This window comes from Lygodium microphyllum, chromosome 15 (assembly GCF_053477565.2).
Source record: "Lygodium microphyllum isolate KBCC chromosome 15, Lygodium_microphyllum_v1.1.10, whole genome shotgun sequence".
Lineage (NCBI taxonomy): Eukaryota > Viridiplantae > Streptophyta > Polypodiopsida > Schizaeales > Lygodiaceae > Lygodium > Lygodium microphyllum.
Window position 1 is genome coordinate 40,773,472 of NC_141149.1, and position 16,975 is coordinate 40,790,446.

General features: G+C 46.8%; 1 protein-coding gene across 1 annotated transcript in view; it reads left to right on the plus strand.

Moving 5' to 3' along the window:
• Positions 1-11,640, plus strand: part of LOC148024453 (vacuolar protein sorting-associated protein, putative (DUF1162)) — a 233,987-nt gene extending 222,347 nt beyond the window's left edge. Inside the window, exons 46-47 of the mRNA XM_087694079.1 lie at positions 9,701-9,933; positions 10,015-11,640. Coding sequence (XP_087550205.1) covers positions 9,701-9,933; positions 10,015-10,419 — 638 coding nt within the window. The 3' untranslated portion in view covers positions 10,420-11,640. The remainder of the gene's footprint in view (positions 1-9,700; positions 9,934-10,014) is intronic.
• Positions 11,641-16,975: the final 5,335 nt, after the last annotated feature.

Here is a 16,975-nt window from a genome sequence, read left to right on the forward strand (position 1 = left end):
AAGAATGCATGCAGGCAGGCTATGCTTCTTTCTTCGAAGAAGAGAATTCTATTAAATGCCCCCTCAATGATGATCCTCGAATTATCCATTATAGAAAAGAGAGAGGGGGGTTGAGAGAGAGAGAGAGAGAGAGAGAGAGAGAGAGAGAGAGTGGATATTTCTGTGTTACAGTCTTGTAGACTTTCATTTGTGTCTGTTTCTTCTTAGCTGACCTGATGGACTGAGGTAAATATTGCTACTTAATTCAATTATCTTCATATGAGAGAGAGAGAGAGAGAGAGAGAGAGAGAGAGATCATTCGGCATTCGGACTTGCTCCCGCGGGAGGACCTGCTTCCTTGGCATATGGCAATTTCCTCTGGGTCTTTGCCATGACTTGTGTAACTTTTTCGTGGCCTAGTATTGGGATTTTACACACGTTGGCTTAGGGTCCTCGTGTATTTTGTAATCATGTAAACTTGTACCCTTTTTTCGTAATTAATACAATTACCTTTTACGAAAAAAAAAAGAGAGAGAGAGAGAGATATTAACGTCTATTTTACGAAAAAAAAAGATATTAACGTCTACATAAGGCCAATGTGGCCTATGAGACAAAATCGAGAGTACATCCATGTCTAATGTCATCTCATCAGTAAGGTAAAGATAACATTACAAATAAGAGGGTGGCCTATGAAACAATACTGAAAATAACTATATGATGGGACTATACTAGGGTTGAACCATGTGTAGTGTTGTTTCATCGATAGAAAAAAAAAGCAAAGGAGAACCAGATCTGATAGAGCCATGTACAAAAGTGTGGTGGAGACTATGGGTTGTAGCTGATCTCAAGATCTGCACATGATTTCAGCTATGATGCAGTCCCTAGCTGCTTCACTGATATGCCTGGTGGTGAGTCTTTAGTGTCTCGTTATAATGGCCCTAATCTGATTGTGGTATGGCCTCCTCGGACGTGGTCTTGGTAGACGGGATTGTCGTGCTCGAGAAGGGAAATGGCTCTATCCAATGTGACTCCACAGCATGGCCTGTAAGGTGTTTGGCAGGGTGGCTCTATCTCTGCTAGGCTGGTAGTGTCAGTAGGGTCGGCTCTGTAGAAAAAGTTTGTCACTGCTGTCTGTTTGTGTCCCTCTGGATGAGTTGGCCTCCTATCTCGCAGTAGTGCAGTTCGGTGCTTCTCCAGCTCTAGGAGGAAAAGACCTAGGCATCTCTAGTCCTCATACTCCATGACACAATGAAGAGGTCCAAATCCATCACGGAAGAGGCGGTGGTACCGTCCTCGTATGTTATAGTATACTGTGCATCTACATATATAGTGCTCCTCCGTCTCAGGCTCTCAACCACAAAGCTGGGAAAGTCGTATCCTCTGCTGGGGTATTTGTCTATTTGCATGTCTTCATCTGAAGCCTATGTGAGGAGGTGCGAATCTGTACAATAGCAACCCGTATGCTGTGGGAGAGATGGGTATCCATATGTGCTGACTGAATAGTGAAACCATCATCAGAGAGACATAAGAAATGATTCCTGTAGAACTCCATCCTCGATCCTAGAGGGAGTGGTGGATGAATCCATGTCCTTGCTGTCTCAATTCTCAAGACATCAGCTCTGATCACCTGGTTCAGCTCTGATCGGTTGAGAAAAAGTGTAGGGCAGTCAATGCTATAATCCAAAGGTGGAAGACGGTCAATATCCAAACCATGTAGACTCATCCAAATAGCAGTCTGTGAAAACCAACAGTTCTTCTCGCCTCCTGTTGCTAGTTGTCTAGATGAGGTTAGTGCCAATCTAGAGTATCTATGGCGTGGAAGTTCCCATAGTCTGTGCCAAAAGGTCACTACCCTGAAGAGTGCCTTCGTAACTGCCTTCGTAACTATAGGTGTTGCCCCTAGCTCTGCTATGACAATGGGATGTGGGGTGGAGGGCTTACTCCTAATCATACGTGCTATCATCATGATCAATGGCCTTTCCATGCCATCCCAACCATCATAATAATCCCTCTCTACTCGAATCTGATCAATGAGTGGGCTAAGACGCCTGTGGTACAAGCTGCAACCCCATACCTCTGCTCCATATAGTAATGTAGCTGTGACTAGGGTGTCAAACAATGAGAGTTTGGTGCGGAGCTCCTGGAACTGTATGTGAAGACATTGACTCTCAAGTGCCCCTAGTGCTGTGTATCCACGTGCTAGATGTGCCTCTGATGCCCCTCTCAACGAAAAACGTGGGCCAGAGAAGGTGACTCCCAAATAGATATATTCCCTCACATACTCCAATATGTCTCCCCCAATTTTGAACTGGTACATAGATCTAGTCACCCATGCTGGTGACATATTGAAAACCATTTTTTTGGTCTTCCCAAGGTTCACTGTGAGGTCTTTATGTCTACAGAAGATATGCAAAGCATCTAGATGGCATTGCAATCCCTCCGGTGAATTTGAAATGAGAACAATATCATCAGCATACAGTAATATTGGTATCAGCACCCTTGCCAGACTGGCTCCAGCTCCTCCTCCTCGGTCTATGTAATCAGACACTTCATCTATGTATAGACCACAAATAATGTGGGTGAAAGTGGACATCCTTGTTTCACTCCTATGGTATTGTCAATCCTCTCTAATAGCCCCCCAAGTACTCGTACATGACCTATCACTACCTCATATTATGCATAGACACCCCATCGTATACCCTCTGGTACTTCAATGTCCTGCAATCTCTGCATGATGCATGTACGAGGCACTGTATCAAAAGCTTTGCGAAAGTCTACAAAGCAACAATAGATCCTCTTGTCTCGGGCTCGACCCTCCTAAAAAATGGCTCTAAGTGTGAGAATATGGTCCAACGTGGTATATCCTCGTCTGAAACCTGCCTGTCCTTGTGCTCTCTTGCCTTGCATTTCAGCCCTCTCACTGAGTTCATGCTCCAATATAGATCCATATATCTTGGCCAAAGTATGACCGATCATGATAGTCCTGTAGTTGCTAGGAATCAGGGCATCACCACTTTTAAATAGCGGGATTATAGTATTGTCTGACCAACTCATAGGGAAACCTTCACATACTGCTCTATTGAACATATGTACTAATATGGGTGCTAATATGTCACAAGCATGTGAGAAATGTTCTTCTACTAGTCCATCCTCATCCTTTGCCCTCTCATTTTGTAATCTATAAATTGCATCCCTAACCACTTTCCATGTGAAGAAAGACCATTGTGTTGGCCTACAAGCTTGTGGGGGCTGCATAGATGGCTGTACTGGCAGGTCATACAGCTGTCTCCCATAGTCAAGCCAAACATTTGGTGATGTAATCTATATGGGAGGCTGTCTTTCATGAAACATATTCCATGCGTTCTTGCTATGCCGCCCCAAAAATAGTTGATATATCTCTGCTTTTGCTTTTGCTAAGTAGTCTCGTTTCTTCTTCCACACAAGGCGTTTGAAGAACGCCTTTGCTTGGCAATGTGTCTAAGCTTAGTACCCCGAAACGACGTTTCCGGGCTGCCAAAACGGACCGGCCATTTCGGACCGAAACGGAAACAGCAGATCGGCATTTCGGCATCATGCGGTCCGTTTCAAGGCACTCCAGCTCTTGCCGCCGCCGCCATTGCCTTTACTTCCTCTTTCTCTTCTTCCTTCTCTTCTTTCTCTTCTTCTTCCTCTTTCTCTTCCTCTCTCTTCGTTTTCTTCTTCTTCTTCTTCTTCTTCTTCTTCTTCTTCCTTTTCCCCCCATTAGCCTTTACTGCTTCCTCTTCTTTCTCTTCCTTCTCTTCTTCGTCTTCTTCATCTTCTTCGTGTTCCTCTTGCTCTTGCTCTTCCTCTTCCTCATCCTTATCCTCATCCTTCTCTTCTTCTTCTTCTTCCTCTTCCTCTTCTTCTTCTTCTTCTTCTTCTTCCCTCCATTATCTAAAGGCTAATGAGGGCTTTGGATCCATATTGGAGACACGCCACTCCAATCAAGGGATACGAGGGCTCCGACGGTGCAACTATTGTGGATTGGAGAATTCAAGGAGTGTAACATGCATGAAAGACCACTTGGCATGATTTCCCAACAAAGACATTGGGCCTTGTTATCCAGACTACAGTTGCCAGTCGTTCCTTGATGTTGATACTTATTACTCAGTAGTTACTAGAGTCTAGAGACTAGTACACAGTGCTCAGTGCTCATTGGACATTGGAGTTTTAATTGATTATTCACATGACATAGTTACATGTATCTTTGTATCTTGATTTCACTTATTATGCATCTTGATTCTTGTTCCATTGTTCTTGACGTGAGTCTTCACTGCTCTTTAGATCATAGATGATTTAGGAGTAATAAATTATTATTCATTTGTTGCCTTCAATTTTGAAAATTGAGTCTTAATTGTGTTAAGCTGTCTTAAGTTTCAACCATTGAGTCTTAACTCTTCAATCTTCACTCATGAGTCGTGACATGTGTAATGAATCATGATTTCAATGATATAACATGGACTCAAAAGTTTTGCATGAAATTTGGGTACATGTTGTTGTAGGCATTGATATATTTACATATCCACATAATACTATATTTATTTTAGTGTACAATCTGAAACGTCGTTTCTCCGTTTCTAAAATTTGGCCGAAACTTCGAAACTCCGGTTTTTCCCGTTTCCGTTTTCCTAGTACTATGTGTCTAAGTGCTTAGCTCCACTTCTCTTTGTAAGCGAGCTCGGGTGACTCTACACTCATCATCATACCAGCTATTTTGGGGAGCAGTAGATCGTGTGGGTCTACATCGGGGAAAGATGTGTGGGAATGCATACATGGCTGATCCATGTATGGCCTGTACTAAATCCCTTGTATATTCTTTCTATATTCTTTCAACGATCTACTCAAGTCCAATGTATGTAAACTGGTCTGTAGAGAACCACTGTAGATATGTGAGGTGTGTTTTGTAAAGTAGTATTTGGGATGTCTAGGGAGGCATGGTGTTTCATGTTTCATATGTACACAAGAGAGCATGAATGTAAAAATAGTATGATCTGCTACTATGCCAATTGGTCTCTTAGATATCTTAAAGCTTTGGATGTCTAGTATCAATGCTAGTGAGCCAATCAAGTAGTCCACAGTACTTGCCGCTCCTTTGTGATTCCAACATGTCAAATTGTCAGATCCTGGCCATTGTGGCAGACCATTAAAGATAGCTAGTCTATGTGCACTTCCCAAAGTCAATAGGTGTGTCCCATAGGTACTCACTTCTTTATCCTGGGCTCTCCTACAAAGGCCTATTTCATCTATATCGATCTCTTTGAACATGGCATTATCATGCATATAAAAGGCACTTTGTCTATCTCCAATGCGTGCATTGAAATCTCCTACTAATAATATGTTCCCAATTGTAACATATCTCATGATATCCTCATAAAGTATATCAAAGGGAGATCCATCTCGTGTGGCATAGGTAGAATTTGCAGGAGGGAAGAAGCATATTGCGATGAATATATCACGTTGTCTTCCTCCATGTATCCTAATCCATAAATATCGTGCATCATCATCTCTTTTCATTACTTGCACTATCCCTTTGAGGTCTTCCTGGTATAGTATGCACCTCCAGAACACCTAGTGCTTCGCGGTTTTCTAGTTGCTGGACAAAATGCACTTTCCCACGTGTATCCTTGCACGTCTTGTAGTCAGCCACCTTTACATTGGTGTGTTTCTGTGTACATTGCTATATCTATGTTTCGGAAGCCGATCATGATCATGATAGCTCAATCGATCCCGTCACAGCATCCGCGTCAGTGATCACAGTGTCACGCTAGAGTCATGCCACGTCTATCACGTCACTCTAGGCCCGTCCCGTCATGTATGCCAGTGTCACGCTAGAGTGACACCCGTTACATCATGCACGCCAGAGAGAGAGAGAGAGAGAGAGAGAGAGAGAGAGAGAGAGAGAGAGAGAGAGCGTGTGTGTGTGTGTGCGTGCTTGTGTGCGTGCGTGCGTGCGTGCGTGCGTGTGTGTGTATGATGCCCGTCACGTCACGCACGCTAGAGTAACGCCCGTCACGTCACGCACGCAGAGAGATTAGAGAGAGAGAGAGAGAGAGAGAGAGAGAGAGAGAGAGAGAGAGAGAGAGAGAGAGAGAGAGAGAGAGAGAGAGAGAGAGAGAGAGAGAGAGAGAGAGAGAGAGAGAGAGAAGATTCTTTTGCCCCCCTCTAGTCAATTTGCTTCCTTTGTAACTTGACTGCGATGTCTCAGATTTTATGCATGATAGTCTAGAGCCATCTTGTATCTTGTAACCATGTAATCTTGTACTTTTTTCATAATTAATACAAATACATTTTATGAAGGAAAATGATATATAAATAGATTTCTTTTTTCTCAAGTAGAATGTGGCTGATTATATTACTAAAAAAAACTGATTACAACAGAGTGCTCATGCTCAACAGAATAAACTGGAGCTGATGCAAAGTCACCACTACATCATGTATACAAGCCTCTCAAGGCGGTCTAGGGGGGATGGGGGCAAGAAGCCGGGGGAAGGGTATATCGCCAAACGGGACTGCATGCCTGCATCACGAAGAATAGGCCTTGGCCGCCCCAGGTATGCATGAAGTGACCACGGAGCTCTTGACAAGCTCTGGACTCGCCCTGCACCTAACCCCATCAGCCACGGAGGGAGTGAATGATGGAGGTCCATAGCTCTACGAAGGTCGTAGGTGCTGAGAGTCTCTCACCGGCGAAGGCCACCTGGCATCGCGCCTTCCAGATATGCCATCCAGTAAGACTCTCTATGATCTCCCATATCTCTAAGTGGTCTGCTATGGGCTCCAGTACCTGCTGGATAGGTAAAGCTTCCAGACCAACCACTGCGCATGACCTTGCCTCGATCATGAAAATCGTGTCCTGCATCCTCGCCTCATACAGAAGGTGACGGCCTTGGCTAACTACCTGCCAACAGAAAGCTCCCCATGAAATATACCCGAGGTTGGGGGCTATACGGGGAAGGATACGGCATGCGAAGGATACGGCATGCTCCTCTCCATACCAGCTATGCCTCCTCACAAGACCAAAGGCAGTGCTTTAGGGTTTCTAGAAGCTGCTGTGTGCAGCGCTTACAATCTCCCTCCTTCTGCATCTGGGCAAGCCAGCTTGCCACCGCCAATCCTCCATGTGCCACCAGCCATAAAAAATACGACACCCTCCTTGGCCTCCAGCTATCCCATAGGCGGCGCGAGAAGGTCCGTCGGAAGGGCTCCGTGATGCTGTGCTCTGCCCAGTGCCTGCTACGTGACGGTGCCGAGTCCATATCCTCCTGCATCAGTACATGTCTTCCAATCCTGGTAGTGTATTCTAGGAACTTGGGTGGCTTTTTTGCAACCGCAGAGGCCGGCCATAGCCACTCTCCTAGATCCCACTCCAGCTCATCAAGTGGTCTACCCTCCCAGATCCAAAGGCGCCACTCCTTGAGCTCCATCCAGAAAACATAGGGGTCTAGCCACCGAGTCTTCCCCTGAAGACCCACCACCTGAATCCTCCTCAATGAAAGGGCGGCAATCCCCTCATCCTGTTGCCCTCTGTCAAGGGCCAGACGTCCCCCCTCCTGAACGGCAAAGGTCCTCTGGGGGGCGCCACCCACTCTACCTGCCACCTGAAGAGGGATGCTTGCTGGAGAGAACCTGGCTGCCCATGTCTCCCCGGCCTCTATCGGTTCTCATATCGGGGGGGCAAGCCACTCCGGAGGTATTGCTACGTCTATCTCTCTTCTTCTCAACTCCACTCCTCTCGTGCACCTTAATACTCGCTGTAGCACCTCCTTGTCTGCCATCCTGTACACCTCCCGCCATGTCTTGATGGAACGAGCCGGGCCGGCCTCCCACCCAGCCCACTGGATGTGGGGGCGCTCACCTATCTGTGCCCCTTCCCTATCTTTGACCTGGAGGTTCTAGATCACCGGCTGACGGTCTATTTCCTCCTGGCAACCCGGGGGGCTTTGGATTAGGACCTTACAGAGGCCCTGCCACACGCGGAGTAGGCTCCGCAAGAAAGGTGATCTGGGTGGGGTAATCTGGGCTGAAGTGAAGATCCATCTCAGGGACGACCTCCACTCCCCGCCAAGCCTCGGTTTACAGTCTTGAAGGCACTCCTGCAGTAAGACCTTCCATGTCTGCCCGCTTGGTGTGAGACTGCGGACAACTAGCTTGCCCAAGAGGGCCATACTCTGATATTCTGGGTCTATGATCCCAAGCCTTCCCTCTGATCGATGTCTTATGATGGTCGCCCACGCCACCTTGGCCCTGGAGTCTCTGGAGCCATCAGACCCCGACCAAAGTAAATTCCGCACCAGGCGGCGAAGCTGCCCTACGCACGATGAGGAGAAACACCAATACGAGGCGATGTACTAGGCCGTCGCTAGGAGGACTTGGTTAACCACCAGGGCTCGATCGGCTAGTGAGAGGCGAGCCGTGCTCTAGTAGGTCAGTTTCCTCCTAATAGAATCTAGAATAGGAAGAAACTGTTGGGCAGGAGTGATATCAAGTCCCACCTGGAACCCTAGGTATCGGACGGTCTGTCCTCTGCTCACCCATCTAAATCCCAAGTGGACTCCCCACTCCGTGCTGGAGCCCGGGTCTGTGAGGAAACCAACTAACTTTCACGAGTTGATTTTCTCATACGCTGCAACACAAAACACCTCAAGAGCCAGCCTCATTCTTTCCAGCATCACCTCATCGTCCTCTATGTAGAGTCTTGTGTCGTCTGCGTACGCTGAGTCTAACAACTTAGTCTCCTCTCTCACTGGAAGTCGGAGTCCGTGTAGTCCACTCACACGTGACCTGAGGATATAAATAGATAGATACATACATGATATGAATGTACCTAAAGAGGCCACTATGCAATCAAACATATACAAATGCAATGATTGTGATACAAACACCATGTGATGAAAAGAATGGAAAGCTAAAAGCTAAAATGCTGTTGTTTGGAAAAATTAATCACTGCTAACAACCCTATCCTTGGTTTGCCAATACTTTCCCTTGTATGAAAGTAACAAGCCTGAGAGTTTACACCTTACAGGAGATGGGACTTGAGGTGGGATGGCATTACAATAATATATATTACACTTCGAAAAACACTGAAACATTTATGAAATACTTGGAAAACAAAGCGGACTGATGGGGTTTTTGTTCATGGCAGATACAATAGGCTTTTTGTCTTGTATATGCACAATTCATCAGTTTCATCAATTACTTTTGAGATCGAGGCATAGATGGAGTTGTTTCCTAGTACCCCTATTAAATGAACTTGAACCATTTAATGTTTTGGGCAATGAAAAACGCTAGCTTTTAAAGTTTTGAAGTATGAAGTTTCCAAAGTTGAAAAGTACAATGAAATCCTGACTTTCTGAACTTGAAAGTTCTCATTTCCCAAAATCACAAAGATCAGGTTAGACTATTAAGTGGAAATTTCTCTTTCAAAACTTGGAAAGAGCCAGTGTGGCTGTTTGAAAGTTGAAAGATAGATTGGTTGCCTGTCAATACTGGCACAAATAGCTACTGAAGACCTTTCTTAAGATCTTCAAAAAACACAATGAATGAGTCTATGTTTTATTGAGAGGAAATCATGTTCCACCAATTGTATGCTCGTGATCATAATTAGTAGTGTTGTAGGTCTTCCTTTTTAAAAACAGGATTCTTAGTAAGGGATGTTTTGTTGCACACATTGAAAATTGGATGTCATGAACCTGTTGCACAGGGGTGGCTGTTGGTGCTGTTGGTTTGGTGGTCAAACCAGCTGCCAGTATTTTAGAGGTAGCTGGGAGAACAGCTCAAAGCATCAGGAGCTGGAGCCAGCCTATTCAACAGGTGAAACGAATGCGGCCACCTAGATACCTAAGCAAAGATTGCCCTCTGGCTCCTTATTCATGGGAGGAGGCAATTGGGAATGCAGTTTTGATAGAAGCAGCAGGTTCTCGTCTAAAAAATGAGGTATTTCTCCCATTCAATGAACCTAAATCAACTGTTTCCATCTGTGGAACTTTGGGAACTGTTCTGAGATGTGTTTGGCAGGTGTATGTAACCTGCAGACCTATGGTGGATGCTGGAAAGTACCTACTTTTAACTGACACTCTTTTGCTGGAGATAACAAGTGCACTTGCCCATGGTCATGCCAGTTGGCTAGGGCCAGAGTCAACCATAGCCTCCGAGATTGCTTTGGAAGACATCTTACATATTGAAAGGGTGGGGAGTACTTTGAATTTTTTGATGGGATTCCCTCAATGCCCTTCTATAACTAAAGGAATCAGTAAAAAAAGTCAGGTACCTACCTCTGGTCCATTCCTACACAAGTCTTTTGAAATGGCACAGAGTATTGATGCAGAGGAAATAGCTGGTTATGTCACCTACATCATAGATGAACATATGAGGGTAGGTTCCCGTATGTGGTCTGCTAGGAAGCATATTAAAACTTATTGATCATAAGATATACAGTGACCAATATATTTTCTCATGAAAACAAAGATAGCTTCTATTACGACACTGAAGAGGTGTCTAAAATAGAAACACCAGAAGATCTGGATCACAGAAGAGCTTGTCAATGTAGCTAACCGACTTGCTGACAGAAAAGGGACCCGAGAAGTGCTGTGGGTTGGCTTCTTTTCCAAGCAGCATTTGGTCTCCTCAACATTCTTTTCATTTGTTATTCGCTTTTAAATCAACACTCAGCAGGTCAGAATGAACTTTGACAGCGAGCTTCTGGGGAGAGACTTGCAAATTTGTCATGGATTCACAGTGAGAATGATTACAGTTTACCCAAAAGAATCAATGTATGTACCTCAAGGTTATATTTTCCTCACCATCATCGCTCTCTAAAGAGGCTTCCTCTACTTGCCTCGCCTGCTCAAAGGTATCCTCCCCTTATTGCCTCCTCTGTACAAAGGGGGGCAGAGGCTCCCTCTACTTGCCTCGCTTCACCCACATGCTTAAGAGCTCATTCCTGTCAGATATCCACTCCTTCCTTCTTGCACCCTTTACGCTCAAGATTTCACTCACTTCCTGTTGGTAAGCTCTAAGCATGATGGGAGACTATGCAAGCAACTATAAGAACTCGAGGGGAGTATAGACAATATAGCTCAACTGCAACATTAGTAAAGCGAGTGGAGAACCGTGCTCTCCATAACAGTCATGCATGGAATTCCTTCATCATCTCAATCAAGCATCATTGGAGGTTTTAAGGGTAGGGTTTTGCCTAGGTCATATACCCTTACCTCTTAACACATTCTTGTAGTAGAAAAGCTAGAACTTTGGCTATTTGTATATCTCCATCGAATATTCCTTTTACTGTAAATATATTTTGTTAATGAAATATCTTTCAAGGATGTGTACTCAACACAATATACAACCTATAAACAGTTATGAGGATGGTTTTGGGGTAATAAAGTCTTATATTTTGAGAGGAATCATTGAGGGTGCTTTGAGAAGACAATTCACTTTAAGATCTTCCTATAAAACTTTCTCAAGAAATAATTGAACATTTCGATGCTATTACAAGAACTCTGACATGTCAAGACTGCATCCATACACAGATTACCTTTATTGAGGAAAAATGTCAACCGTTTTGAAGCGCTTGAAGTTAATAATATCACTCTTATGGCATTGTTTATACTGAGATTTTAAATGTCGAAATTTTTTCATCATATTTGTTCAAAAATTTCAGACAATGCATGTAAAAACTAATAGCAAGTTATTGAAAATTTGAAATCTTACCGAATCATGTTGTAGCCACTTTTGTGGGCATAAGCTAGTTTATGGCTTCCTGGAAGGGTTAGTGTTTATTGCTTCTGTATTATACACAAAGCTACTTGATGTATCTGTTGTTAAATTGGTTTGTCAAACTGTCTCTAATTAAGTATATTAAGTGCTTTATTGTGAATAAGCCATAGTCTATGCTTGTTGAATAGTACGTAAGATGCTATTAATAAATATCCACTTAATTGTGAGCATAGACCTCACCATATGGGGTAAAGTTGAGTAGAGAGGCACTGCGAGAGGAGGAGACTATCATCTTGAAAAAGAAAGTTTGATGTGACTGCAATGTCCAAGCTTGATCGATGAGAGATGCAAATGAAGAGCAACAACTATAATAACTCAAGGAGCATAGGATGCATTGCTTCATTTAGCTCAATCACAAGATTAGTACTAAAGGAAGAGAAGACCAAACATGAGTAGAGAGAGTGATCTAATTAATGGTCAAGAAATGGGAATTGATACTCATCGCTCATCTCAAAACAAGCAGTGAGCACGTTGTGGAGGGTTTTTAAGGTTATTATTGGGTTTTGCTTGTACCCTTACCTCTTGATAACTTGTGCACTATTTTGAAGGTTTAGTCATTTTATGAATTTTTTATCCCCAACATAGTGTGGACTTTGGTCTTGTAATGTAGTAAGATGTTATCAAGAACTGATAAAAGTCAAGGAGAATGTTCTAGCAATGCAAGTACTTATCCCATACGAGCTAATAGCTATTAATTGACATTAACCTTGGTCACATGGCCCTACCCTCCCTCCCCCCCTGTGACTCTTTGCATGGAGCTTAGGAGATGAGCTCCTGTGAAGGGCTAAGCAGGAACTTGAGCTCCAGGATGAAGAGATGGAAGGGAGGGAGGAGGATAACGAAATGGAGCAGTCCTGAGTGTATAAGAGGAAGAGAGACGAAGTGTCAAAAGCAGATGAGGAGAGCACAACAGAAATAGTGGCATGGGAGGAAGGGCAAGACACAACTTCAAAATCCATCAACTTTGAAGAGGACTGGCACCTTCAGCTGGAGGCCAACCCTCAACTCATTTCTGAGATCTTGGCAGAACAAATGAACCGCAGCATGGAAGAGAAAGACGAAGGTATCGCAAGGAGAGTGGTGCTTGAAGAGTGGTTCGCCACTATTCTCAAAGGCAAAGGAAGTGTCAACCAAATATACTACAGGGGCTGGGGGTTTAGGCCTATGGATCTCAGTAGGGACTTCACTCGAAAGGAATGTCCCCTGTGGGTTGAGGTCCTAGACCTTCCCGGCTATTGGTGGAATTTTTTACCTAATAATGCCCACGGACTTGTAAAGCCCTATATATTCCCCCCCCCCTCACCAGCTACTTAAGAAACCGCTTTTGCATGCTATGGGACACACAACAGGAGGTTCTGGATGTGCCAAGTGTGGGTGGGCCAGCATTCAAGCTTTCTTGGTGTAAATTCACTGGCACATGTCACCAGTGTGGATCTGGGGACACTACTATAGAGAATGCCCTTCACTCAAAGAGGATGCTGAGGGTGGAAACCAGTCACAGAAAAACTCCTGGGCTGAGGTGGCCCGCCTAATCGAGGATGCAAAGCAAATATGGAGCCTGCCTCTAAGGAGAAAGGGGAGGAAGGATGGCACATTGTCACAAGATGTAGAGGAAAGCCACCAGTTGATGTAGCAGACAAAGATCAGCAAGGAAGAAATATGGCCAAGAGTTAGCCAGCTGTCTCTTGCTCGAACTGTTGCGTCGCCTGCTACCCCCGCCTCCCTCACGATCGTCGCTTGTGCTGGCCCCCCCTCCTTCCCCGCTTGAGCCCTCGCCTTGCCTACTCATTGCCTCCGCCAGTCTTCCGCCCTGCCCGTCACCTATCCTATCTGACATCCTGCCCTGGCCTGCCCGTCGCCTGTCCTGTCTGACGTCCCGCCCTGCCCTGCCCGTCGCCCCCGCCCTGCACGTTGCCCCGCCCTGGCCGCTGCCCTATCCCCGCCCTATCCGTCACCCCGCCTTGGCCACCATCCTGCTCGTCGTCCCCACCCCCCGCCTAGCCCAAACCGTCTCCCCCCCCCCCCCCCCCCCCCAAAAGCACGCTTCCCCCCTCCGCAACCTTGGACCTATCCGGAACAAACACAGCAGGATTCCCCTCCCTCACCATCGATCCCTCCACCCTCCAGTTGCTCCCTCCATCTGCAGCAATCCCCCCCCCCCCCCCCAAATGTAGCACCGCGACGTGATTGTTTGTCCTCTCAATAGGGATGTGCAATGGAAACCCTTGGTCAAACACCAGCGCACTCAGCGAGTGTCCCCCAGTCACACACCTTGCGCGTAGTCCTCTCTGAGGAATAGCTCTTAGCCGTCCGAGCTAAGGAGCTGGAGCTAATGAAAACAGCGATTTATGGTCAGGTAGTAGGACATTCCCCAGCCAGGGCCCAGCCTCGGGACTGGCTATACTCCATGCTGCGCATTGGGATAGCGCAGATCGAGAAGGCGGTCCTATTGGGCTAAGGGATCTTCATGGTTCGGCTTAGCTCGGCGGACCCAGCTCGCGAGTTACTTGCTAGCTCACCGTATGCATCCACAAGGGGGATCATACACATGGTCCCTTGGTACAGGGGCTTCACTGTGGAGGCATTTGCACTCCACAACAGGTTTCTTCGGCACCCGGTCACGCTTCTTTTCCCCGGCCTAGTGATTGAGTATCGCCAGTTGGTGGAAGACTTTGGAAGGCTTTTCGGCACTATCCTTCTTGCGTCCTTCGCGGATGCAGTGACAGCTGCAGGAGTCCCAAAGGTATGGGTGGCAGTGAAAGAGGTCAAGAATATCCCACAGTTCCTAGAGATTGAGGCGGGTGGGCACTCCTTTAGGCAGCAGGTCATTGTGACGAGGTAGCCAGGGCAGTGCCTGCGCTGTCATGACTTTGGGCATCACGCAGCAGGTCGCACGCGTTTCGGAGCCAAGGTGGCTCCGCCGACAGGCCCACAGGTGGACACTGATGGCTTCACACGGGTTTAGAGACGACAGAGACGACAGGTCCACAGGTGGACACTGATGGCTTCACACGGGTTCAGAGACGACAGAGGAAGATGGCAAGGGGGGGAGCGGACTGCGTCTTAGACCCAATCTCGGCAGCAAGGAGCAGGTGTGTGTGCGACACCCCCTCGGCAGAGCACTTCTTAGCCCCCTCTTGCCCCCCTCCACCAGGCAGGACCGCAGCCCCCCACATCCACCACCCGCGCCACAGACTACCTCTCCTGAGTCCCCACACCCACCTCCCCCCACATCCCAAGCCTCCCCTCCCCACTGACCTTGGCCCACAGCCCCCCACTCTGAGGACCACTAGCCGCCCCCCCACACCCACCATGTACTTTCATCCACCCCACCATTCCTCGATCATCCTTCCCCCCACCACCTCCCGTACCGAGCACTTGCCCTGATCCGCACCTGTTTCAGGCGACCCCCCCTCCCAGTCCTGCCCCCCCTGCCTCCCACACGAGGTGATGAGCCACACACGCCTACATCCTCTTCGCACCAGCAATCCTCCCCCTCCCATACAGCCACCAGCTCATCCGCTCCTGCTGCCCGTCACACCTTTCCGAGACAGGCACACCTGTTGCCACAAGAGTTCTTCCGCAATGGCCCATGGTCCGACTTGAGAGTTGCGGAGCGCAGAGAGTTCCCACTATCTCTAGAGGTGGTGATCTCTGTGGTTCGTAAGTCAAGGAGGGGCAAGGTCCATCTACTATTACCACCGGATGGACCAAACTACGCCTTCTTTCTTTAGTCCTCTCACTCTGGGGAGTGGACGGCGACATAGATAGAGGAAGAGTTGAAAGTCAGGTAGCGGACCATACCTCCTAGTGGATGGGAGAAGGACTAGCACTGTTTGCACAATAGTGGTCTGGTTGTATGATGGACATGAATTGGTGGGATGGTGCTGAGGTCCTTTACCTGAGCATTATCTTTAAAGGTCCTCCACAGTGAAGAGCTCCGAGGGATGTGATTGAGTGACCCCTGGTGCAGGCAGCCCGTTTCTACCACTTCACAGAGGCTCGACTCTCAGCATGGTTGATAGATGCATTGATAGTACCACTTGGAACTTCTATCACCCCGTTCGTCCGGCCGAGCACCACCATGAGGGAATGAAGCTCGCTGTCCAGACCGGCGGCAAAGCGTACCTGTATGCCTCATAGATCCTCCTCATCATCAGCAGCATCCACAAGATGTCTGTTCGGGCAGTCACAGGTTTTCCCATGAGCTTACATCTTGCATCTTGGAATGTGAATAGCCTCCACTACAGTGGGGCATGTGGTTCCAGGAAATTGATTGTTCAGCAAGAGTTGCAGCCTGATGTAATGAAGGAGACCTAACTGTCCTAACTAAGGGGAAAGAGAGAGAGAAGGACTACAGAAGAAGAGGGAGAGGAGAGAGAAAGGCAAGAAGAAGAGAGAGAAAGAGGGAAAGAGGAAGAAGAAGAGGAAGCCATGAAAGCTTGAGAAGGTGAAAAGAGAGTTTATTGATAATTTCTATGGTGCTTCAAAATGCCCTCTTACACCTTATATACCGTCAGTGTGACTGGTATGTTCCCATGCCATATTCCCGTGATCCCCGTTCATTACAACCATCCCGTCTCATGAAGTTTTTGTCCTAAAAAACAAGGGATGTAGTCATGGACTATAAGAGTGTGCTGTAGGAAATCAGCCATAACTTTGTGTGGGCAACTCCAAATGGGACAATTGAGGTGTCGTTACAGAGCCCATGAGATGTACTTTCAGCCCATGTGGTTGGGACGGGGCTGCAATTAGGTCAGAACTAAAACTGTTACAAAATAAAGGGCTGTCCAGGAATTTCTAGTGTGCAGTCCCAGATGGTATGGCTGGAGAAAAACACCCATAACTTCCACTAGGGAACTCCGATCAGGGCAAATAAGGTGTCAGAACGGAGCCCTCGAGGTATACTTTCTGGCCATGTATGGAGGGTGGGGCTGAGAGTGGACCAGGACCAAATTTAGTACAAAACAGGTGGCTGTCCAGATGCAGATTGCAGCCCAAAACAGGGGTCATGGTGAGGTACCAGCCAACACAGCCTCCTTGAGGTGTGGAAATTCATCCAATATAGATGTTGGGCACGAAGCGGCTTCCTCTATTGGTAGGCCTTGCCATTTGATCAAGTATTCATGTATGGAACGGATGTGGAGTTGCTTTTCACGTTGCCCAATGACCGCTTCCGGAATGTACTGAATAAGGCCCT